Here is a 26,797-nt window from a genome sequence, read left to right on the forward strand (position 1 = left end):
CTGCCAATCTGGGGAGAGCCGTAGACAGCACGCTTCCTCCGATAGATGTGCAGTCGCCAGCTGCTTCTTTCCACCTGACAGCGAGGTGCTTCAGTGGAAGGATGTAGCGCGTGGGATGAGCACGCTATCCCCCCAGTTCCCCTCCCCCCAAAACAGGCCCCCCGACCGACCAGAGGAGGCCCTAGTGGAGCAACCAGGACTCATACCCATAATCCGGCTTCCCACCCGCAGACATGGTTAATTGTGCCTGTATGGACGCCCGACCAAGCAAGAGGTAACATGGCGCTCGAACCTGCAACCCTCGTATTGGTAGGCAGAGAATCTACCGCTGCACTTCCCGGACACCCAGATTTAGCAAAAGCTAAATCAAAATCTAAAGTCTACTGTGTGTGTATGTAGAAACTGATGTGCGATCCCACTTGTGAAATGATCTAACCATTTTGATAAACAACAATTTTTCCTAACTTTGATTTCTTGATTTGAAGATTTCTGTACTTATGATTTATGCAGATAGTCATCTTGCCATATCACTCACCCCTTACAGAAAAAACACAAGGTTCACGTGTCGTCATGTTTCACCACGTGGTGAAACATGTTGTGCACACATGTTAAATTTCACATGTGAAAACATAGTATAGCAACATGTCTTCCACAAAACATTTACATGGGTTTCACATGTAATCACATGGGTTTCACACATTTCACGTTCCAAAACCACACGCTTCCCATGGGGTTTCACGTGTTCCACATGTGAAATTTAACATCTTTTCACATGTGAAACTGCACGTGCAAAATCACATGTGATCACAAGTGATTGTGCACGTGATCACGTAATTTCGCACGTGTGAAGTTCATGTGGTTTTTCTGTAAGGGACTCTTGGTGAAAGCTATTCTTCACAGTGACAAATATCGGAACAATGTTGGGGCTTCTAAAATCACCAAAATGTCTGTAATGTGTATCAAACATATCAATACCTGGAAATACCAAATTCTTCACCAGTATTTTTTTTATTATTTTTTTATAGAATGACTATAATCCCTGTAGGATCCCAAAGTCTAATAGTCTGAAACTACGCAGCGTGCGGACTCGAGTTTTTCCCCCTTAATAATCGGAAACGCCCTCAAGGCACTATCAAATGTGACACATTCAAAGTGTGTTTTATTTTTTATTTTTTATTCAAGTGATTTATTTTCTGTTTATATCCCATTATAATATAGGCCTTGGGCACAACAACTGAAGCGGCAGATAGTATGAAGATCTTCGCAGAATAGAGATGTTCACAGAGGATTTCTCCTGACCTGAAGTAACACCTGGACACATATTAGACATCGCTCAAACATGAAAAAGAAAAAATGAAAGAAGAAGAAAAATGACCAAGTGTGGTAGTGTGGGTCCGTTGCAGGCAGATTTGTTCCGCTCAACAGGTAGACTACCTCTAGGCTATTTGTATGCTGCCAAGTTGTTGCACAGGTCTAACTGAAGTGAGAGCCGCTGGCTACAAAGAAACAACTTTAAATCCCCAGTTCCTCTCGAGCGGAGCGGAGTCTCATCGGAATGATAAACCCAACTAAAAGTGTCAAAATAGGGGCTGGCAGACAGTGTTTGAGTCTCTTTAAACTGGCATGGAAAAGATGTGGCGGCTGTTTGTATCCGGCTTCAGAGAATGCAAGCCAAAACAAGAGATGAATGCCCAGGAGGAGGAGGAAAACTAAATAAATGGGGCAGAATACAGAAAAGGGTACCACTTTATCTGGATAGTCCGCCTACTGAGAGTCTACAGAGTATTTGCAACATGTCAACAGCTTATTAGTTGACTGTTTAACAGCGTATCTATATAGAGTATATGGGACAATTCATGAACATACACATACCTACATAATTTATGACGCTAGGTGCAGGTGTGTGGAACAGGAAGCAAACAAAATATGTTTGTTGAATCTCATTAAGCTGTTAAAACATCTGCAGACAAGCCAAACAGTTGAATTGTTGAATGAATTGATGAATGTCAACTAATACGCTGTTGAAATGTTACAATAGTGAAGAGTCTGTTGGTGGACTATCCAAATGTGCACGGGCGATTGTAGGATTTCCAACCAGGGGGTGCAAGATGAGACAGCGATGTATAACTCAGTAGGGTCGGGAAGAAAACGTTTGTACATTTGAAATGAAAATGCACCAATCTGGTGCACTTTGAGAGCAAAATGAAGAGGCTAGATCTATGAAGAACTACACACATCACAATATCCTCTTTACTATGCTGTGGCTTTACAATGATGAAAGAAGTGATTGTCTCCTTCCTTATATATTCTGCGTAGTGTTTCTCAACCACTGGGCCGTGGCGCACTGGGCCTCAGAGCGCCATCTAGTGGGCCGCGGGTGACCTCTCACATCAAGATATCGGAATGATTGCCTATCATTTATTTGGGAACCTGTGGTCCTCATTATTATTTCAACAATCAGAAGTGGGCCTTGAATTACAAAGGGTGAAAAATCCCTCCAAAATACCACATTAAGACACCAAGACCTTGGGGAACACCATAGAAAAATTCATGCTGTGAGAGGTCAAGGCATCCATTTGAAAATGGCCGTGCCAGTTTTTACCTGGCCAAAATTTTGCCTAACTTTGGAGCCTTATTTAGCCCACTTTAGTTCCCGGCAAGCTAGCATGGTTGGTTGGTACCAATCGATGCCTCTTCTAGTTTTATTATGATACCAGTATCTTCCCTCTCGCTTTAAAAATGAACCTGCTACAGCTTCTAAAAGATAGCAATGGTCGGCTGCAGACATATGGTACACGTATAGAAATTTCATCTGACCACTAGGGGATGCAACTGCACCCCCCGCACCCCCAGTAAAATGGCCAGTGCAAATGTGTTACCCAGGAGGGTACAGTAGTAAAAAGCAGAATCAGACTGAGAATCTAAGGAGCCATGCTTGTGTTGCTAGTAGCAGGACAACTGGCTGGTTTATTCTTTGGCTTGAGCACTTTTTGAAGAGCGATGAGAAAAGCCACATTATTATTACCACATTATTTATTGTTTTTCTGTACGAGCGCAAATCATCTCTCAGATCGCCACACTATTAAGCGCTGCTGTGTCGATAACAGTCCAAAAGCATGTACTTCAGTAAGCATATTTAGCGGCCGCGCAATCAGTCAGATGGGCTCTTTCCCTTCACAGGATTGGTGGGAACGTCTTTGCTGTGACACCCAACTGTTGTGACGTGTGAGCTGACCCAACACGTCAGCAAGGTGGAGCGCACGAGGAGCCGATAACCCGCGTACAATGCTTCCACAAGTAAATGAGACAAAAATCCCCCTAAAGAAAGAAAAAAAAGTACTTTACATGTTATATTACAGTTTTAATTAAATAATGTGCAAGCGGCAGCTTGAGGATAGACAACAGTCAAAAAAAAGAAGAAGAAACAAACAGGAAGTGTCATGTACGAGTTTGGTGACGGATCACAAACGCAACAAAGCTTCCCCTTATGAAAAAAGGTGTTAAACCCCAGAGAGCAAAATTCACATGGATTAAAAGACGGCCCGAGGTGCTGTGGTTAGGGCTGGGTATCGGTGCTCGATACGATACCTTGAGGTTATTGACTGAGATAACCCAGTACCAAGTAGTATTGAAACTTCTCCAGTCAAACAATACCCGCGTTCCATCCCTTTTGTACACAGATCTAGATGGGGTTTTTTTAGAGAGGGAGTCAGACACAGTAGGCAGGTCCGACGCGTCACAGAAACGGGACACAGCCTCAAAAATGAAGGAAGGAATCTGGAGCAGCTCGACCAATTCAATGCCTTTATTTGGTGCAGAGTATAATCACACTTCATCAGAGTCATGTCAATCGAAACGTGAGTCTGATTATACTCTACACACCGAATAGATTACCTTCCTTCATTCTCAATTTTTTTTAATGGTTTTCCTCACAACCAATCACTTGCGCTCTTTGATTTAATGTGACGTGTGATTGGTCCACTACCGCAGCAGCTACGACCGTATGGCGGTGAAGTCGACACGGCGTTGGCAGCTCAGCGTGGCAAAATGTCACCAAAAAAAAAAGTATTGTATTGTCAGGAGTACTGTATTGGTATCATGGTATCAGTATCACTTTAAGGGTACTAGTATCGGTACTGGTATCGTATTTTTTGAAACGATACCCAGCCCTAGCTGTGGTGAGTCAGCCGCCTCTTGCGCAGGAATGAAAGTGACCCCCTCGCTGTAAACTGTCTGCACACAGGCAGGAGGGCCAGGGAGAATGTCAACAGTGTCAGCTATCGCCTCGCTCGGCGCACCGGGCCGTGGGCCGACCGCGGGTCAAAGCGAGGCAGTTCGTAGTCCGGTCGGGGCAGCGGGCGGCAAGCAGGAGGAGGGGTGGTAGACTCGGCGCCTGGCAGGGGGGGGTGGGGGGAGGATCGGGGAGCGTGGCGGGGGGGGGAAGGCTGCGGGGCTCGGCGCCGTCACAGCTCGTAGTCAAACTTGTACTCGTTAGCCAGGCAGATCCTGCGGAAGATGAGCACGGCCAGGGCCAGAGTGAGCACCACGATGAGGGCAGCCGAGCCCGCGCGGCTGGCGTCCTGGGGGGCGCGGGGGACGGGGAAGGTGGCCCGGAGGTCCCACTGGCCCTGCTGCCGCTGGACGCGACGCTGGCGCGGGCTGAGGGGCCGCGGAGAGGGCCTCGCTGCTGCCTCCTCCTCAGCAGCCGGAGAAGCCTCCCCCTGCACGACACAACAGAGAATGGATACAGTGAATATGTGTGCTGGTCTCTGGAGAGCCCTTCACATGATGTCGCTGCTACAAAGTGTTAGCGATGAGCCCAAGTAGGTGAACAAGCAGTTTTGCAGGTATTTTGAGATTGAGTGACTCAACTACTTTCACCTCTGTAGTACATCACAGTGAATAATTAACAGTTAAGGGTACAGTATATACATGTATAGGGGAGAGTTTCTAATTTATGGAAATGGAAAATTTTCACCATGTGAAGGGTTTTTGCAGGTCACCAGACATCCAGTATGTTGAGGGATGTCCTGATCTTTGTCCTGACCCTCAAAGCATAAATAAATGACCAGAAAACATATGAAAGTGCACCGCCTACAGATAATCTTCACACTTGAAATCATGGCTTGTCAGTAATCAACTATGCAGTCACTAATTCCATTTGGACTGATGTGATTTTATCTTTATCTTTTCCTTTTATCAACGGTATAATGATTTTGTGCTGACGTTAAGATATGTACTTATTTGACTTGTGGATATATATACTTATTGACATTGACAGTGTAACTTCCTTTTTACCTATGAACCAATGTATGTCTATAATGTCCAAAGCCTGTTCTTTTATACTTGTCCAAGGAGTACAGATGAAAACTAGCCTTCTTGGCTAATTCTGGCATAATATTTTCTTTAATGTGCTGCATCACTGTCCTTGTTAAATAAAGAAATAATGCTATAATAGCATTATGAAATAATGCTAAATAAAAACTAAAAATAAACTAAAACTAAAACAAGGAAGAATGTAGAAAAAAATCTTTTTAGGAGAAAAAGATCACACCCGGGTAGGTTGTGAAGTACGCGGTGCAGATTTAGTACACTAGACTACGTCGGTAAGTAGCTACAGGCTCAATACGCCACTGAGCACCAAGTCACGCTGATTCCAAAGGTGCAAAGCGTGTTGAAATCTGTTGCTCGGTTGCGGAGGTAGATACTAAACTAAACCAAGCAAGGTAAGATAAGCTGCTTAGTACTCAATTAAAAATAAATAGCCTACAGCCAGGCTACATGTATGTCTTTTATATTTCATATGTTTCCATGTTCAAAAAAAGTTAAGTATCAGAAGGGAAGGCCCATGCAAGTTTTATTTATTTCACCAAGGTCTAGCTGGCCTTCATCGGGGAAAACGGGGACTGACTAGACTGAAAGCTCGGTGAAAGACAGAGACTCTCATGGACCAAAGAGTGCAGAAGTTTTGTTGAGACTTTTATTTTGTTCTTGTACTTTGATTTGTTTTGGCCTGTGTGTGTGTGTGTGTGTGTGTGTGTGTGTGTGTGTGTGTGTGTGTGTGTGTGTGTGTGTGTGTGTGTGTGTGTGTGTGTGTGTGTGTGTGTGTGTGAATCTCTCTACAGAGTAAAAACAAAAGTATGAAAATAAATACACTGACAGCAGCTCTGTTGCTGCTGCGCCTCAAAAATATTTTCATTGCAAGCACTGGCTTTCTCTCTCCCTGCAGTTTAAATTATTCCACACTGCATGTGGTTCAACTCGCCTCACAGTCACATCCAAAGCAGCCAATACAGTACGGATCACTGGACCAAAACACACCTGGAGACATCCCTTATAATGCTGTGTTTTAACCAGCCAAGCTGCGTTTTGTGCGTTCTTCCTAAGAGCCATCAAAAAGACCAGCGTTTGCTTTTATGGTAGGTGTGATTCATGATTGTCTTAGATCAGCATATTAAAAAGTTAAAAAGTCCTCACCATTATAAACTTCCTCCTTTGTAAAATCTTTCTGTTAAAGTTAGTTAAGGATAAGAGATGAAAGTTATGATGAGCCTCTTTATTTAGTATAGTAGCCTAAGCGGCTCAAATTAGCTGGCTCTCTAGAGGACAGGAGGCTATCAGGGGGGATGGCTAACCAGCGAGCGATGCTGTTAGGCTCAGGTTTACACATATCAGGGGGGATGGCTAACCAGCGAGCGATGCTGTTAGGCTCAGGTTTACACATATCAGGGGGGATGGCTAACCAGCGAGCGATGCTGTTAGGCTCAGGTTTACACATATCAGGGGGGATGGCTAACCAGCGAGCGATGCTGTTAGGCTCAGGTTTACACATATCAGGGGGGATGGCTAACCAGCGAGCGATGCTGTTAGGCTCAGGTTTACACATATCAGGGGGGATGGCTAACCAGCGAGCGATGCTGTTAGGCTCAGGTTTACACATATCAGGGGGGATGGCTAACCAGCGAGCGATGCTGTTAGGCTCAGGTTTACACATATCAGGGGGGATGGCTAACCAGCGAGCGATGCTGTTAGGCTCAGGTTTACACATATCAGGGGGGATGGCTAACCAGCGAGCGATGCTGTTAGGCTCAGGTTTACACATATCAGGGGGGATGGCTAGCCAGCGAGCGATGCTGTTAGGCTCAGGTTTACACATATCAGGGGGGATGGCTAGCCAGCGAGCGATCCTGTTAGGCTCAGGTTTACACATATCAGGGGGGATGGCTAGCCAGCGAGCGATGCTGTTAGGCTCAGGTTTACACATATCAGGGGGGATGGCTAACCAGCGAGCGATGCTGTTAGGCTCAGGTTTACACATATCAGGGGGGATGGCTAGCCAGCGAGCGATGCTGTTAGGCTCAGGTTTACACATATCAGGGGGGATGGCTAGCCAGCGAGCGATGCTGTTAGGCTCAGGTTTACACATATCAGGGGGGATGGCTAGCCAGCGAGCGATCCTGTTAGGCTCAGGTTTACACATATCAGGGGGGATGGCTAGCCAGCGAGCGATCCTGTTAGGCTCAGGTTTACACATATCAGGGGGGATGGCTAGCCAGCGAGCGATCCTGTTAGGCTCAGGTTTACACATATCAGGGGGGATGGCTAGCCAGCGAGCGATCCTGTTAGGCTCAGGTTTACACATATCAGGGGGGATGGCTAGCCAGCGAGCGATCCTGTTAGGCTCAGGTTTACACATATCAGGGGGGATGGCTAGCCAGCGAGCGATCCTGTTAGGCTCAGGTTTACACATATCAGGGGGGATGGCTAGCCAGCGAGCGATGCTGTTAGGCTCAGGTTTACACATATCAGGGGGGATGGCTAGCCAGCGAGCTGAACTTACCAGACTGTTCTAGCTGTTCTATTATTTGCCTTTGCCCACTTATTCATTATATCCACATGACTGATGATTATTTATCAAAATCTCATTGTGTAAATATGTTGTGAAAGCACCCAGAGTCTATTTCGGCACGTAAATAGACTCTGGGTTCCCAGATGGTGAAAGCACCAATAGTCAGGGAAGGAAACCCTGTGTTTGCATTCTATTTTGATCACAGTCTTGTTTTAATTCAAAGTGCTTAAGTTGGGACATCTCACTTTGACTTACAACTGAACATTTAGCCCATTTCAAAGACAATACAGAGATATACCGTGTATCGCCATTCCGCCTAAAAATACGCAGACATGATTTTTGGTCCATATTGCCCAGCCCATAATAAACTAAGAAGTTATTCTGCTTTCTTCTGTGCACCCCCTTCGGTCAGAACGGCCGAATCACTGCCGTGCCAATCTTTCGGCGGAGACTAAAAACTCACCTTTTCACGCTACATACACCTGGGCCCTTCTTGAACTAACATCTATATAAAAAAATAAAAAAAATACTAATGCTACTACATGTTACTTATTCCTTCTGAAACTACTTCCTACATGGTGCTAGTCTATCAAAATATCTTAGCTGTCATTGATTGTGTTGCATAGTGCAGGGATACTCAACTTGCTTTGCCCGGGGGCCACTTTCGTGAAATGATAGAAGGCCAGGGGCCAGTTAATAAACAATCAATATACATTTTTCTGTAGCGGATTGTAGGTTTTTGGCGTGTCAGCCGGAGTTTAGTCTGACAATGTTGTGCACACCGGATAGTTAGTTAGGTTAAGTACATACATAAGTGCCTGGGTAGCGAGCAGACGGCGGTATTTGACAATTTAGCAGCTAAATCATAGATTATTGAAAGATATTCCATATTCCAGACTGAAATGCTATACTTATTGGGCAGGAGTATTGGCCAGAATCACATGAACATTTGGACACTTATTCAGCGGGTATCTTGCCTGTTGCGTTCAGGGGCACTGTAAAAAAATTTTATTTTTTTTTTCGCAATTCCATCACGGGCCACACAGGGAGCGCCCGCGGGCCGCATGTGGCCCACGGGCCGCCAGTTGAGTATCACTGGCATAGTGGTTTTCTGTACTGTTGACAAATTGTGATATTTCAAGTTGCTTTGGACAAAAGCGTCTGCTAAATGACGTAATGTAATGTAATGTAATGTAATGCACCTCTCAGTGTAGAAGCACAGCGGCCATGGACCGACCTGTCTGGTCCATGGACCGGCCTGTCTGGTCCATGGACCGGCCTGTCTGGTCCGGGACAAGTTTTAAATCTCTTCCTTACAACTTCAAGGTGAGTCCTACTTTCTGAGGTGGCCCTGCTCAGGTCATCCAAAATTCAGATGGGACTCAACTCTAATCTAAGTTGAGCCTCCTACTCTGCTCCCTTCAGACGGTCACTTCGACTCTGTTGGGAGCACGCTGGCAACAGCTGGCTGGCATGGTGCCGCCTGTGCAGTCAGTCAGCATGCAGAACCGTTTTCCTCTGTACCCGTTACAAGTTAGTGAACAGCAGCACAGTGGGGATGTCAGCCAGGCCATCAATTAAAAAACACCATGAAAGACAGGTAATTAGCCAGATAACGAGGTGTTCTGGGTGCCGGGCCGCTGTGCCAAGTAGCTCTCATAATGGGGGAACATTTAACCGTATCGGGAAAAAACAGACCTAAGAAGAATTGTGCAAAGACATTCCAGCCAGGCGGAAGATTTAACGCTCCGGTATAGCAAATCGTAAATAACGCTTAGTGTGAATAATGTCCCAAGTCGGTGACGGAGACAGCTCGTTAAAGGAAGGAAGGAGGAAACGTTCACGCCAAAACAGTTCCAAAACGGCTGCATACGTGCGTCCGTTTGTTTTTCTTCTTCTCGTGGAGAACGGGCCAAATGTGGATGCTGTGATATCATGTTGAGATAGTTCCACCAAAGCTCGAATATTTTCTTCATCTATCTTAAAGTAAAGCATCATGGTAAACACAGAGTTTTCACGTCGGTTCCTCTGAATCAAAGAGCGAGGGCTTCTCCCTAGAGCTGCCATGTTGCACCCAGGCTAAACAATCAAACGGGGAGAAATCCATCACAGAAGAGGCAGAGAGAGCCGACAGCAGCCCGAAATAGACGAGAACAGATGAGAACAGACGAGAGCAGCCTGAATAGGCCTTTTTCACCGTGGCCATTGTGTGTCTAAAAGGCAGGAAGTAGCACAGGTGCACCAAAACATTAATTAGGGTTTCCAACTTCCAGTCCATTTAGGTGTTCCAGTGCTGGGGCCCTAATTAGTGGGCTGGTTGCACCTGTGTTTACCCTGCCTTTTAGACACAAAATGGCAGCTGTGAAAAAGGCCCATAGACGAGAACCCAAAAGATCGGTTAAGTTTCCACTAAGGGCTGTGATTCTCAACTGGAAACATTTGACTATATTATCATTATTGCTCTCTCCTCCTACACATTTAAAGACCCCCTAAAGCCATGTTTTAAAGCCCCAATAAGCATTTTTATTCACCTTAATATAACAGCTTTTTAGTCATTGGAGATGGTACAGTGACTTATAACAGAGAGAATGTCACCTCTATTGGTCACACACCGCCCTCCAAAGGTCTCTCCTGGGACTAAGCTATTTCATGCCTGCGTCCCAGTGGCAGCCTGGAGGCACATACTTGCGCATGCGCTGTACAGCTGAAGTGCTGTGTTCAGTAAAACAAGGAAGTAACTCGGTGCGGATTTGCTACGAAAATGACGTTTCACGTAACTATGGATTATTATTTCATCACGTGGTGAGTACCCAATGTCACAACATGTACATAGACATAGAGCTTTCTCGCGCTGTGTTTTGTTGACTATAAACGGCGATATCGATACCGATGCTATTGCACCCAGAGGGCGCAGTTTCCCCAATAGCAAAACTTGGAAAAGTTGCTGAATGGGGCTTTAAGATGTATATAAAATCTTCTACTTTGAATAATAATTTGTGTCTGATGGTTTTCCCCCCACACAATTTTTTAAAATATATTATCTTGTTAAAATCCTTAAAATAATTTCCCCTCCTTCTGCCGCATTTAAAAATACAAAGCAACCAATGAATCAAGGTGATCTAAAACGGAACTAGCCAATCACAGCATACAACACAGGCTTTCAACAGAATGTGTCTGGGCTTTAACTGCTGAATACTGGAGAGGGATTGGCTACAATATTTGTGATGTCACGAACCATGCTCATTGAAAATCGCCTTTTCAGTGAGCTCAGAGAAATGTTCTACTTTCAGCAGATGAAGATATGTGCCGTGCCGTCCTAGCCTGATATCAGTCTGAATTGTCAACTTGTTAAACTCCCTTTACATCTTCAGTCTGACATTGCCACCACTCTAATCGATTTCCATGAGGGAAATCCACCAGGGTGATTTCCATAACCAATCACTAGAGACCAACAACGTATCCTAACCAATCACTAGAGACCATCAACGTATCCTAACCAATCACTAACCAATCTCCCCTTTGAATAAATGCCTTCAAAGCAGCAGAGTGCTGTTCAGATTAAAAGTAATTGATACTTTTAATTGATTTAAAACAGCCTCGATATAGCAGCCTCTATCTCATATATACTGTAGCGGTCGCCATTGTTATTATTAGGTCTGGCGCACTTGACAACAGCTTGACAGCGACGTTAGTCCCGCCCGTTACGTTGTTTATTGACGCCGATTAGCTAATCGTTAGTCGCCCTCGCCAGTCGCCACTCATCGGACTAGTCGCTTTTTCGCTGCTGCATGTCACGATGCCAGCCGACTCGGGTGGAATGGGCGGAGTCGATTGTCCCGGAGACCCCAGGCAAGTGCCATGCTGTCCTGCCTACCTGTTCAGCCAGGGGCTCGTCAGCGTCCTCCTGTTGCCCAGAGGTGGCGCTCTCTTCCTGGGCAGCGATGGTGGACGGCTCGCTCTCCGCCCCTCCGCTCTCACTGGCCTGTCTGGTCGAGCTGGACTCTGCCTGCGTTCACACGAGAAACTACCGTCATCCACAACGTACCTGTACCTGGGCCCTGGTCACAACACCGCTGAGAAAACACTTGCTGTGTGGCCCTGACCTGTGGTTGTACCTTGAAGTGGATCTGCTGGGCGAGCTCTTTGGCCTTGTGCTCCTCGGCACTGGGGTTGCTGTTGGGGTCGACAGCCAGGAGGGCCGAGCGCATCGAGCAGCCGCACGCCTCACAGCAGAAGTCCTGGGACCTGTCAGAGGAGCACAGGCAGCACTTAATACACAGCACAAGTCCTGGGACCTGTCAGTGCACAGGCAGCACTTTATACACTGTGGTTTTGCACATTCATTTCTTCCCTGGACTTTACCATTTTAGTCTGTGCCCAGTGATGCCCAGTGATGAGCGATGTGATGTGATTATGCTTCACAACAATTATAACACACAAAACGTATAAACAGTGGCCGAAATTACTTTTTCGGCTAACCTGCCAAGGGCTGGCAAACTGACAAAAGAAACTGCCAAGATACATTTTTACAAGCCAAAATAATCAAATACTTTCCAAATGTTCATCAAAATATTTCGCCCTACACATTTTTCAATGCTATTTTGTATTCAGAATCAGATAGTGTGTGTTAGTTTAAAAGTTGCTGACTAACATACACAACGGAGCAAACCTGTAATTCAATTCAAAATATATTACATGCATTTTGACAACACCCCCAAAACACCCACACACACCCACACCCACACACACACACACACACACCCACACACACACACACACACACACACACACACACACACACACACACACACACACACACACACACACCACCATTTTGTCATGTCACATTTTGATACATATATCCTTAAGAAACTTTAGGCGAATTAACCATCCAGGAGTAACAGGCAGAGCCATTCCTTTGTTCAGTCAGATAGTGTGTACCATGGCCAACAAGGACAAACTTTGAGAAGCTCACCGCGAACTCCCCAGACTGTCATGTGCCCCTCAGTCATGTACCTGTCCTCACAGCAAGCTTCAGTCAAAATCTGTCAGACTGTCACCCTCCAACATCACTGAGAGTAGGATCAACACAGCCGCAGAGAGCAGTGATGTATATAAATATACATGAAAAACGTTTTGTTTTTATAAGCAGGACTAAACCCCCCAGATTTCTGGCAGAACGGCATGCTGCTTGATTTGAAAAAACCTATGTCTCACTATGCTCTTTGGCTGTCCTCAGACAGAATCTTTTTACCGGAAATCGACGCCATGACAGTTTGCCCACTGCCTAAAAAATAAGTTATATGAGAGCTACAAAATCTTTATAAATATCAACAACTAGCCAACGCTGGTGGCCTGTATGGAAACAGCGTTGCTCAAAATGGTTGAAAGTTATATCAATTTGGTCATTCAGTGGCAAACTACTTTTTTGCCATCGACTCCCATGTAACGATCGTTAACGCGAGGTTAAATGGTAAAATGGTAAATGGCCTGCATTTATATAGCGCTTTTATCCAAAGCGCTTTACAGTCAAGTAGGTACCGTAAATTCCGGACTATAAGCCGCGGCTTTTTTCCCGTTTTTTGGCCCCTGCGGCTTATATAACGGTGCGTCTTATCTATGGATTTTTTCAGAAAAAAAAAAAAAAATACAAATAAAATCTCTCTTTTTTAGCACTCTTTCTAACTATAAATCCACTTCTGTTTTAATTTCCTCTCTTGCCCTCTTTTCACCACACCGCGGACACTGTGTGCACTGTAAAAATAAACAACGGTGGTGTTGTGTTATGTTGTTTTGTTGAAATGTTACGGTAATACGGTAAATGGGAGCTTCCTCAAACAGCCATCTCTTTCCCGACAATCCCCTCTGTGCGTGACCACTTACATATGGTAATTACGGTAAGCAAACGGCCACTCGGCCATCAACTCCCTCCCCCGACTACCAGGAGAAAATCACAAACTTCGGCGAATTCACACAAAGGAAGATCAAGGAATATTCCATCGAACCGGAGCAGATCATAAATATGGATGAAGTGCCTTTGACGTTCGACCTGCCACTCACTCGGACTGTTAACTCATTGAGTGCCAAGGACGGACATGTTCGTCATTTCAAATAGTAACGTAGAGTGCCAAGGACGGACATGTTCGTCAATTGCGTTTTTTGACGGTGGGGCGTCGATCAAAGCCTTCTGCCTCTGATGTACAAATATTATAGCTATTGGATGTGTCTAACCTATTTTACAGAACCCTTAGGTGGCGACAGTGCTCTCCACAGACCGCCATGAAGTCCGTTTTAATTTTCGTTTGGGGAGTTTTCGTGATTCATGTCAAAAGGTGCAGTGCGCCATGAAAGAATCACCCTCTGCTTTTTCCTCTCGTTTAGCGTGAGACCAGAGTGGAGTAGTTGCAGCTGGGCCGCAGCACAAACACAACTTTCTCCCCCTCCCTCCTCCTGGTTGAGTGGTTCTCAATGTGGGGTCAGGGGACCACCAGTGGTCATTGGGCGGATTCCAAGAATCTCTGTTGTCTCTCAACCTAATATATATGGAATTCTGGACAAAATCATATCTAGGCTACATCTGAGAAACCAAATCTCATCATATTGGGGGTCCATGGCCCCAATGTGTAGTATGAACAAGGTTGGGAATGATTTACAGCAACACAATGCCATTCCCTTCCTTTTATTTCTATTTATGATTATAGTGGCTTTTATTGATAGTATTATGTTACATCACCACATGGCCATCTTGGTAGGAAAATAACAGGCGATTGTAATCAATTAACAGGTGATTAACAGGTCAAGTGACACAAACAGCCAATGAGCTGTGTGTATTGTAGCGCCATATTGGTAGGAAAATGCTTGTGACATCATGGGAATAGGCTTGGAGTTGTGAGGAGCCGGGAAAGGGTACAGGGGGAGTAGGGGAGTTACTATCTTGAAATCCCATAGTCTTTGGTTCATCGTGACGTCAGGTTGTACCACATTTTGTGCAGTTTTGAGGGCAAAAAAAAGCAGGTTTGGACCCATAGAGGGCACTTATGCGGCTGAAATGATACAAATGGTACAATGGTAACATTTTGGTCTCAAATGTGGAAATTCTGACCAGAATTCTTCACACACCACCCCCAAAGTCATATATATTGGTTAAAAGCTGAAAAAAGTGTTTTGGGGTTTAGTCCTGCTTTAAGTGAAAATGTAACGTAAAAAGAGGCTAGATTTGTCTCCGAAAACATAATTAGTATTTGCAGCGGCTAATGGATTGATGTTAAAGCCACGTTGAGAGGGGATGAATCACACAATAGGGGGTATTAAGCCATCCAAATCAGTGCCTTCCTCTATAGAGAGGCAAAGTGACCGCCTACTTCCTGCTTCAGCACTGACTGTACCAGAGATTTTCATCTGCCATTTATTTTCCCATAGACATTTCGTAAAATGCTTTTACTTGGTCAAAACTTAAAAAAACTACATTGAAAAAATATTTTCTTTCAATCCGCAATTTTTTTAACGTTTTGGTCCGAGTGAAAATGTTCTATGGTCTCTCCCGATTCTAAATATATCTGAACCGTTTGGTTTGAACAAGTAAAACTATTTTAATAAGCATTTCATGAAATGTCTATGGGAAAATAAGTGGCGGATGAAAATCTCTGGTACAGTGCTGAAGCAGGAAGTAGGCGGTCACTTTGCCTCTCTATAGTGGAAGTATGGCAGTTGGTTCCCCCTTCATGTGAGTTAGATGGAGATAGATGGAGATGGGGCAGAGCCTAGGCCAGGCTTACATATTGTGATGTATGATTAATGTTCTCCTAAGCCTCCAGACATCAAGTCAAGTCACTGGACTGTGACGGCTTAACACAGCCAATCTATATGTTCACAAGCACAAAGGCACCACGGCTGGCTGATGGCAGCTCACATACCGTTTGAGCTCGAAAAGGAATTCAGAAACTTTGGGACTTCCTTTGTAAAACTTAACTACAGGCAACACAGACGAGTTGTCGTTTGATTCACTGGTACAAACAACGTTCAGTTTGAAGTTGTTCAAGTCGGCTGTGACTTGAGTGCTGTTCCTGCAATTTCATTTCAATAGCATCCTCTGGCAGAAAGGTACAGCACTAACATGGCATTAAGATTCTGCTACATGCAAAAGATGAAATAGTTTGAAGATCAGAAATTATGAAAACGTTACAGCTACCAGGGTGAGAAATTTAATGAGGGCTCAAGGCAAAAAAAGCCTTTTAAAATTCATTCAAAACGAGGAAGCAAAAAAGAAAAAGAAAAAGATAACTAGGAGGAAAAGTGAAGCAACCTGGGGCTATGTGAAATCGCAGAGTCCTGATTGGCTCTGAGAGGCTGTTTACAAATGAACCGCTAAAGCCCAGCAACTTGTCTGAGCTGGAGATAGCGACTGTTTTTTTTGTTTTTTAGATTATTTTTTGGGGCATTTCACCTTTATTTATTTTTATATAGGACAGTAGGCAGACAGGAAAGGTGGGGAGAGAGAGATGGGATGACATGCGGCAAAGGACCGCAGGTCGGATTCGAAACCCGGGTCGGCCGCGCGAAGGGCCGAGCTTTTGTGGTAGTGCGTGCTACCAGGTGAGCTACCAGGACGCACGATAGCGACTGTTTTGACATGCAGTAACGACATACTAAACACCTTCAATTCTGTTTATTTCAAATTCCGAGTTGAAAGTTACGAGGTCCGAGTTGTCCTTAATTATTCATTGTGCATTTTAAATTGTCTTGCCTGTTTTTATTGGAAAGCACTTTGTAACTGTGTTTTGAAAAGTGCTATATAAATAAAGTTTATTATTATTATTATTATTATTATTATTATTATTATTGAATGCAGTATAATCCGCAGTTCACTCGTCAGTCATATAAACACACGGCAAACTGACTGACAGCTCTCACAAATCACCCAGGGGCCCCGAGAACAGGAGATGAGAAGAAGCGAAGTGAAGTGCTGCCTCAGCTGTAGCCTGGGTGGAGAAAAAAAAAGGCTTTTCACATCATCAGGGAGATCAGCAGCAGCCATGTATTTATAGCACAGAGCGTGCTCCTGTCGATCTCAGAGCACAGAGCGTGCTCCTGTCTATCTCATCTCCATGTGCTAATGAAACAGACGGCTGATCTAGACCCTCCGCCTCATGTGCTAATACAACGCCCACGCCGCCGGATCCTGGATATGTACGCTTTCCTCTGAGGAGAGCGCAGTGTTAAACAAAGAGCAACATGCCCACACACGCTGCACACAGACACACACACAGAGACACACACGCCGCACACAGACACACACACAGAGACACACACACGCCGCACACAGACACACACACAGAGACACACACACGGCGCACACAGACACACACAGAGACACACACACGCCGCACACAGACACACATAGAGACACACACACGCCGCGCACAGACACACACACAGAGACACACACACGCCGCGCACAGACACACACAGAGAGACACACACACGCCGCGCACAGACACACACAGAGACACACACGGAGACACACACACGCCGCACACTGACACACACACAGAGACACACACAGAGACACACACACGCCGCGCACAGACACACACAGAGACACACACAGACACACACACACGCCGCACACAGACACACACACTACTTCGCCCGTAATGAATTTGTCATATTGTAAATTCAGGAGCGCTCGCTTCCCTTATTTCCCTCATTATTTGTAGGAAGGCACGTCTCCGCTGTGGCTCAGCTGCTAATTTCTCGGGCATATTGTCCTGTGCTCCAGTAGATTGTTGTTTTGTTGTACTGATCGTATTCTACCAACCTGTGTGTGCAGGTGGTACTGATTAGAGATGTAACGGTATGAAGATTTCACATCACGATTGTCGTGACCAAAATGAATGATCATGGTATTCGTAGAAAATTACTGTTCAAAAAGTACTGAGAGACTCACTGAAATCATTTTACAACGTTTTATATTGAAAACTCAGACCCAAAAAGGATTGATACACTCCCTTAAATAATTTCTCCAAGGCTGCATGTTTGCATCTGGGAGACTGTTGCCAACTTTGGTTGATGCTGGACAGGATTTTTTTTACCATGTTTTTCAAAGCCCTGTAACCACGGTAACACAGTAATCACGGTTTTAATGATAATGAAAATCTGAAACGGTACGGTTATCGTAAGGAATTTGATCGCGGTTATCATTAAAAACCGGTTATCGTTACATCCCTAGTAGTGATGCAGCATGCATATCATCATCTACACACACACTGTGGCCCACACTCACTTTCATGATCACTCTCTATACCGGTGGCTCTCAAAGTGGTGTTCTGGGGGACCCCCCAGGGGTCCTTGAGGGGGTTTCAGGGGGGTCCCCAGCAAAAGGGGGATTCATTTATTTTCACTATAAGCCGGGAAGCCGGAATGGGGGTATGTGTTCTCTGGTCGCTGCACTAGCGCCTGCTCTGGTCGGTCGGTGCGCCTGCTCGGGGCAGAAGGGAACTGGTGGGAATAGCGTGATCCTCCCACGTGCTACGTCCTGCCGTGCTACGTCCTAGCGACCGGTGCAGCAGGGGGAATTGGCCAAGTACAAAAATCTGAAAAAAAAGGGGGGTCTGTGGTCTAATTGATGTCTGTTTACTTGACGTGAAAAGGTTTGAGAAGCACTGATCTATATGATAGGCTTTGTTCCGCACGGTGGCCCCACATTCAACTTCATTATCTGTCTCTACCCAATCCACTGTGTGTACACAACACATGCTCCGCAGAGAGGAAACACTGGAAAGGTCTTCCAGCTACCAAATCTTACTTTTTGGCAAGAGCCCTCCTCTCTTCCGGGGTATAATCCAGGGATCCTATGGCACCTTCTCCTTTGGTTGGCATGAATCCGATAATGGCTATTAAGGCAGTCCGAACTGAAAGAGAACCAGACAAGAGGAGTTAAACAGAGAAGGTTAAATGACACGATGGGTTCAGCATCCGTGTTACATAAGCGGGAGTAATGCTTTGTTTTCTGTGCTGCGTAAGCCTGGATTTAGCGCGGCCCCGGGCCTCGGTGAGGACATCATCCACCATGCGTCACATCTTCTCCAGCTGGCACGGGACACGTTTCACAATATAGTCAGGGTCAGGGGGTCGCTTGTGTCGCTGTCATGCCTGTGTGGCTGTGTTTCCTCTGTCCTCCACTAAAGAAAACATCTGGATCCCCGTGGTTACACACAGTAGGGCTGTCACTTTTTATTCAAAATTCGAATTTAACTTCGAATGTGGGGGAGGAGGGCATGTTCGAATGTATAATTGACCTGTTCGATTTTATTTTATTTTATTATTATTTATTTTTTTTATTATTATTTTTTTTTTCTTTTTTTTATTAACCAAAATTAACCAACTGCTGCTTGCTGGTAATGTTAATCCCATGTCAGAAAAAGTCTCCAGATTTGTCGCGTTAGTCTCGTTAGTCAAAGATTGTCTCCAGGGTCTGAAAAGTTGTCTCGAGTTGGATGCAGCCAAGTTTGTGAGGCAGTGTTGTGACTGTGAGCGTCCAAGCTAACACGTCGGGCCGATGCCCGGTGGCCTGGCCTGCAAAAAAATTAATTAATTAACCAAAAAACTTTGAATATATTCGAACATTTTGCGGGCAATTAAAGTTCGTTCGAACTTTATTTTGGGAAAAAGTGACAGCCCTAACACACAGGAGCGTCCCCCCCCTTCTGTGCGATTAATTCGCACATCAATAATATTTGGCTGTCAATAGTCTCAGCACCCGGCTGGATTCCAAGTTTTTAATGACTTCAGTGGACGGGCAATATCAATGTCTTAATCACTGACATTATCCCACAGACACTATCTTCCCCCCCTTCCACACACACACACACAATATATCACTTAGACAAAGGACTTTTACTGGACATTTTACATGGACATTATCCCGTGGACACTATCTAGTTGAATCTGTAAACTGTAAAGCAGACCTCTGTCACTGAAGATTAGACTTCGCAGCACAATAGGTGAAATGACAGTGTGTTTCCAACTCCATAGAATGTGTGAATTGAACATCAATATTCTTCCATACTTTCCTAGAGATTCACACATTTTTCCAACCCCCCCAAAAAAGTTCATTTTTCATACTCTTCCAGACTCTGCAGACTATTATGTAGGAGCCTGAAAGAAATGGAAGGAGGAGAAGTTTGCAGAAGTTTGTGAATGAGGCGCATGCAGGGCGCTGTCTGTCTACGTGTTTTTGAAGATACATACTGCTCCAGGAAGGCTGCCAGGTCTCCGGATGGTGGCCAGAGATGCTCAGACAAATCTTTTTCCCAATTTCGAATCTTCCATTTGGCTAGAAAAAGAGGGTGTGGGCGGTTACGTCGGTGGAGATGAATATATAAAAGAGAACATTTTCTAAAGTGATAAGAAGCAGACTGAAGCTGAGTGAGAACAAAGAGGCAATTCTGGCTGCTAGTCAGGAAGGAAAGAAAGTAAGAGCCTTCAAAGAACAAATGCAAACTTGCCAGAGTAAAAAAAAAATGAAAAGAAGAGAAGCTGGACATCATAAAAACATCTAATAAAATACATCAATCAATTAATCAATCAATCTGTCACAACAATTCAGAATACTGTCAGTTTTTTTCTGACCCCACCCCATTTTTCTCCCCAATTCTCCTTGATCAATCCCCCTGTACTGGTCGCTGCTCCACCCCCCCTCCGCCGATCTGGGGAGAATGGTAGACTAGCACACGCTTCCACCGATAGATGTGCAGTTGCCAGCCGCTTCGTTCCTCCTGACAGCGACGAGTTTCGCCAGCAGGACGTAGCGTGTGGGAGGAGCACACTATCCCCCCCCCCAGTTCACCTCCCCCCGAACAGACGCCCCCGACCGACCAGAGGAGCCACTAAGTGCAACGACCAGGACACATACCCTTAATCTGGCTTCCCACCCGCGCGGACACGGCCAATTGTGCCTGTATGGACGCCCCGACCAAGCCGGAGGCAACGCGGGGGCTCGAACCGGCGACCCTCGTGTCGGTAGGCAGGGAAGCTACCCGGACGCCCCAGAATAGACTGGCTTTTATCAGGCTGTCGTTAGTGCAGGACAGGTCTTGTAACGGCTGCCTGAATATAATAACACAATCGCACCATCGCAATTGTGTGCGACAGCGTGGTGACAGCTCTGATTTGGTCTCTGATAATTGTCACTCTGTGTGATGTGTGCAGGCAGAAAATGGCTGAGGGTTCAATGACATGCTGTCCATTTCCCCCTCTTTGATCGTGGGGCGCGATGCGTTCTGCAGGGCGACTAATCGGATGTGATTGGAGACGCGGGGGGGTTTCTCACCGTGAGGAGGATGATGCTGGGGGGCTTCATGGGGTACTCCGGGGGGAGCACGATCCTGCCGTGGTAAACCCCGCCGTCGAAGTCGGAGTCTGAGGGCCCGCGAACAGAGAAGTGCCACTCAAAGAGATTATCCTGCGGGGGATGGGGGGGGGGACATGTCACATGGAGCGCAAACTAGCAACACGTTGATCAGGAAAACACTGAAGGCATGAACTTCTCCTGTCTCCCTGAGGGGGCAGTGCTGGCAGATGGTGATGTGATCATGTGCCCTGTGGAGAGATTCCCTCTGCCAAGCTTTTTCTGTTTACACTGCTGTTTGGTGGCAATTCTAATTTAGATCAGTCGCAAACAAGTGTCTTCATTTGGCTTTGCGCATCCCAGTTTTGGTCCCAGTTTTGGGAGCATAACCATTATAGCATAGCATAGCATAGCATAGCATAGCATAGTATAGTATAGTATAGTATAGCAGTGGTTCTCGACCGTTTTTGGCTTCAGTACCCCCTTTCCCTGATTTCTGAATCCAAGCACCCCCTTTACCCGACTCCAACATTTTGCTTAGAAAACTGCAGGAGAAGACTATGGCATATGATGTGATGAATCAATGATAACCCACCTTTTGAAGAATATAACATTACAAAATAAGAAATGGAGTGAAAGAGTTTCAGTTAGAGCCTCCTGGACACATTTATTTTAATGTTTCATTTATTTTCATGATTTATTCTTACATTTTTCCATTTTCCACTTTCTCTCAAGTACCCCCCTCTATTACCTCCACATACCCTTAGGGGTATGCGTACCCCAGTTTGGGAAGCACTATAGTATAGTATATTATAGTATAGTACAGTATAGTGTATAGTATATAATAACCATATTTTTCGCAAAAACCTTCACTGTAGCCAGGTGTGTAGCCAGAAGTGGGGCTGCTGCACCCTCTGGCTACAGTGAAGATGTCAAAAACAGGGTGTAAATGATGTCTTTTCATGTCAACTTGGCATCTCAGGGCTTGTGGAGACTTGGATTACGCCAGGTGAGCCGTTTGTTTGCCAACACGGATCCCTCGTATACAGTATAGCAGACCTACTGTTACAGTACTGTACTCTGTTTAGTGTACAGTGGTGAACTTACCTCCAGTGGCTGAGCATGGTAATGCTCTGTAGTGTTTAGTGTACAGTGGTGAACTTACCTCCAGTGGCTGAGCATGGTAATGCTCTGTAGTGTTTAGTGTACAGTGGTGAACTTACCTCCAGTGGCTGAGCATGGTAATGCTCTGTAGTGTTTTAGTGTACAGTGGTGAACTTACCTCCAGTGGCTGAGCATGGTAATGCTCTGTAGTGTTTAGTGTACAGTGGTGAACTTACCTCCAGTGGCTGAGCATGGTAATGCTCTGTAGTGTTTAGTGTACAGTGGTGAACTTACCTCCAGTGGCTGAGCATGGTAATGCTCTGTAGTGTTTAGTGTACAGTGGTGAACTTACCTCCAGTGGCTGAGCATGGTAATGTTCTGTAGTGTTTTAGTGTACAGTGGTGAACTTACCTCCAGTGGCTGAGCATGGTAATGCTCTGTGGGCTCCCTCAGCTCAGCTGCCTCTTTCATCAGCCTCTTGACAGCTAGGAGAAAACAAAGACACACAAACACTGAGGTTAGTGCCTGAGGTTAGTGCCTGACATGGTTGTTGTTCATTTGCATTTTTTACAAGTTTGTATTATCTATGTGTTTTGTTCTTTATTGATTTGCTTTCATTGATTTGCTGTCCATGACTCTGTAAATGTTTAGGCCGGTATCTACATTTTGGCCCAGGTCAGGAGAATCAGTGCCAAGGCCCAGGGCTGCCGGTAGTCGCTAACTTTGGGTCTTTGGCTGCAGAATAGCTCGATTGTTTTCTTGTTTTTCTCTTGCTATGCTTGTTTATCGAAGTTGTCCGGGTCAAGCGGGTTGCCAGTAGGTGACTGGTGGCAGGTTCGGCTACAGAACAAATCGAATGGTCGGGCATTCAGGGCATTCAGGGCAATAACTAACTGTGGAGGCGCACAAGACTGCCACAAGAATGCTCCTTCAAATGTGCAATCCAGAATCTGGATAAAACACCCCTGCTGGTGAAAAAGGCCCATAGCTTTTGTGGTGAAAAAGGCCCATAGCCTTTTTCACCAGCAGCCATTTTGTGTCTAAAAGGCAGGAAGTGACACAGGTGCAGGCAAACATTAATGAGGGTTTCCAACTGCCAATCCATTTAAGGGGTTCCAGTGCCGGGGCCCTCGTTAATGTCTTGCACCTGTTTTACTTCCTGCATTTTAGACACAAAGAGGCCATTTACACCTGGCGTTAACATGCGTTTTCTGCGATCAGATTGCAATCAGATTGTATTTTATCACTTCAGCCTGATTCCATTTACACCTGGCGTTAACATGCTTTTTCTGAAATCTGATTGCAATCTGATCACAGAAAACGCAAGTTAGCGCCAGGTGTAAATGGCCTCAATATGTCTGAGGGGAAAAAGGCTAATGCCACTGCTGCTGCTCCACAACTATTCATCTTCTTCCAGGAAGCTCTTGATGTGTGTGGTAAGCTGCTCATGAGTTTTACATGCAATAAATGGTTTATTTAGCAGAGAGAGAGAAAGAACATCCACACTAAGTTACAGTTGGGAACTGAAAACTAAAATATTTTCTATACAGAATTAACACATGCCCATTGCCCAATGAAAAAATAATCCTAATTGGGACTTCAAACATTTCGCAAATGTATACGGATACATGCCAAGTTGCCATGGCAACACCCACTGTTCTGGTGTGGTCACGTTAACCCATTGATACCTGATGCAGCTTTTGCGTGTATATCCGTCATTTGTGTGCGTATCCCTTTAAGTCTTAAAGGGATACGCACACAAATGCTGCATCAGGTATCAATGGGTTAAGAAGAGATGAGCAGACGATTAGCATAATGATTCCAGGAGTCATGCTGGGGAGCAGGAGGCAAAGCTGCCACTGCACAAAGCAAACACAAGACGGGGTGGAAGTCAACAAGCTTTCTCTTGTGTTTAAGGGGTGTTACTACCCGTGGCAGCGTGTGGCAGCGTGCGGCAGCGTGCGGCAGGGTTACTTACCCACAGCGCCATCGTGTGTGCGACAGGGTTTTGGAAGTTGACGTGCAAAAACACAACGTGTTCGGAGAATCAGCTGGTGTTATTAACCCTTGTGACACGGCCCAGCCCACAGCCCACAACACATTCAGGCCTGCTGGGTTAACCTGAATACAGGCAACCTCATCACTCTGGGATGGATGGGTGGCTACTGGCTGCACGAGTGTTAGGGATGCAACACGATGATATCAGCATATCGCTATCAGCAGATAAAGGCTATAGAATTAAATTAAATTAAATTAAATATCGCCATCAGCCTGAAACCAACATTTACGACAGGCCGATAAAATTACGCTTTAATTATACCCAAATGCCCACAATAACAGTAGGCACAATAATAATAATAATAATGTTTTACCATCAGGAGAGACTTGATGTTCTCTGAAATTAGGTGCAATAAAAATGCGTGCAAATATCGGTATTGGTCAAAAAAGTTTGAAAATATAAGGGCAAAAAAAAAAAAATCCAATATCATGCATCTCTATCTCTAACAAGTATAGCTGATGAAGCCCATGGCTTCTTCACCTGGGGTCAAATCCTATCAAATCCAACCCTTCATCCTTTAACACACTGTAAAAATGAAAGCGGAACTAAAGAGGTATTCACGGGAGGGGGGAGGGGGGGGGGGACTGCTAGAGTGTTGAGATGAACCCAGCGATGCGGTGAGATGCAGAGAGGAGGAGAGGAGAGGCAGCGAGGGGGGAGGGCGGGGCCGGGGGGGGCGAGCTGTGGTTATATCGGGGAGTGCAGCAGTGGAGCACAGAGATGGGCTGACACCACGTGTTCTGTCTGGTGCAGCCCGGGTCCAGACACTCTTCACTGAAGACGGCACCAGGCAGCACACAGTAATCCCCTCATTGGATGCACTTGGGAGAATGGGGGGACAGACAGGCTGTGGGCGTCTGTGCTTCTTTCACTGCTCTCCCCCCCCTGCCTCAGGGTCACAGGCTGCTTCCAATCAGAAGCTTAAACTTCTCCTTTTTTCATTGAGGGGCAGATGAGAAACCGATCCCATGCAAAGAGAAATTCAAGCTCCGCGTATTAGGCTGTGCAGAGTGCCCAGGCTCGTGGGGGCGGGGGCGGCCTTGCAGTGAGAAAGACTGTCCTGGCGGCAGCAGAAGGTCAGAAGAAGTATGATCAGAAGAGTCCAGCAACAACAGCCTGTCGAAGCTTCCTTCAGCGAGATGCTGAAACATCCACCTGCTCCCTCACTCACAATGAGCTACATGTCTCAAATGTAAACGACGTGTTGTTGTCATTTATGCCGTGTTTCAAATGATGAAATAATTATTACGTTTTTTTTTTAGATGACACTCTTGTCCAGAGCAACTTGCAATGAGTCCAACAGCAGAATACACTTTAAGGAGGAGGCATATCATTAGGTTATATCCCATAGTGTCTAGGGTCTAGTTGACATTGCGCCCAACTATTTTGCAATTGCATGCCATATGTCATTTATTTTCTCCCCAACATTGACTTGTTTGTCGTTGTTGTGAAGTGTCAGGCCTAGCTTGTTGTGAAGTGTCAGGCCTAGCCTGAAACTGACTGCTATTCCAGCTAATGAGGTACGGATGTGACACAGTTTGCAAGGCGACATGTTTTTGATTTTTCCCAGCAGAGATTTCCATTTCCTCCTGTGGGCGTCAGTTGATTGACAGTAAGCAGCAGAGTCATCACAACAGATGTCAGCGATTGCGGAAAAGTTTTGTCTCGCGCTGCCTTCAAATGGAACTCGTGGTAACAACATGGGAAGTGGTGTACACAATATGGTGAACTGGGGAGCTTTCAGGAAACTTCCACGTCGTACACAGAGTTGTGAATAAGACACTCCGCGTGGCATAATGAAACTACTTGAGAAATAATGAACAATTAAAAAACAACAACGACGATAAAACAGAGAAATGTTGACTAGACCAAAGCAAAGCTTCATGTACTGTATACCTGGATGGAGGATCTAGCTGCTTGGGCAATTTAAAGCTGCATTCAGCAATGTTTTTGTGTTAGAATAAGTGTTAAATGGCTCTATATTCTGACAGCAATCACTGAAATAGAGTGTTTGGTCAGTGACTTGAAAACCCCCAACCCCCCACTGTCCTCTATCTCTCTCCTGTAGTCCTGCAGGCCGGACGGACGTATCTCCGCAAGCGTAAATTGTAGAGACTCAAGGATGGCAGCGTTGGATTTGGGGTGGAAAAATACATATAGTATTTTATAGGCATTGCGATCTGACCTTCCGTTTCCAAGAAAATGTCAACTTTTCTCTGATTGGATAGTTTGAGGTCGGCGCCAATTTTGATCCAATCAGAGAAAAGTTGACATTTTCTGAGAAACGGAAGGTCCAATCTCGATGCCGTTACAGAACTATATGTAGTTTTTCACCCCGAATCCAATTACGCCATCCCCGAGTCTATACGAGTTACAGTGGGGGGTGGGGGGGTTTCAAGTCACTGACCAAACACTCTATTTCAGTGATTGCTGTCAG

General features: G+C 45.4%; 1 protein-coding gene across 1 annotated transcript in view; it reads right to left on the reverse strand.

Moving 5' to 3' along the window:
* Window positions 1-1,116: 1,116 nt before the first annotated feature.
* The window catches only part of ube2j1 (ubiquitin-conjugating enzyme E2, J1), a 36,645-nt gene continuing 10,964 nt past the window's right edge, over window positions 1,117-26,797 (reverse strand). The window contains exons 2-8 of the mRNA XM_083643180.1: window positions 22,713-22,786; window positions 21,180-21,311; window positions 20,099-20,183; window positions 18,654-18,759; window positions 11,965-12,094; window positions 11,724-11,855; window positions 1,117-4,721 (exon numbers count right to left, since the gene is read on the reverse strand). Coding sequence (XP_083499306.1) covers window positions 4,464-4,721; window positions 11,724-11,855; window positions 11,965-12,094; window positions 18,654-18,759; window positions 20,099-20,183; window positions 21,180-21,311; window positions 22,713-22,786 — 917 coding nt within the window. The 3' untranslated portion in view covers window positions 1,117-4,463. The remainder of the gene's footprint in view (window positions 4,722-11,723; window positions 11,856-11,964; window positions 12,095-18,653; window positions 18,760-20,098; window positions 20,184-21,179; window positions 21,312-22,712; window positions 22,787-26,797) is intronic.

The sequence above is a fragment of the Poromitra crassiceps genome (genome assembly GCF_964638095.1).
Source record: "Poromitra crassiceps genome assembly, chromosome: 9".
NCBI classification, from domain to species: Eukaryota; Metazoa; Chordata; class Actinopteri; order Beryciformes; family Melamphaidae; genus Poromitra; species Poromitra crassiceps.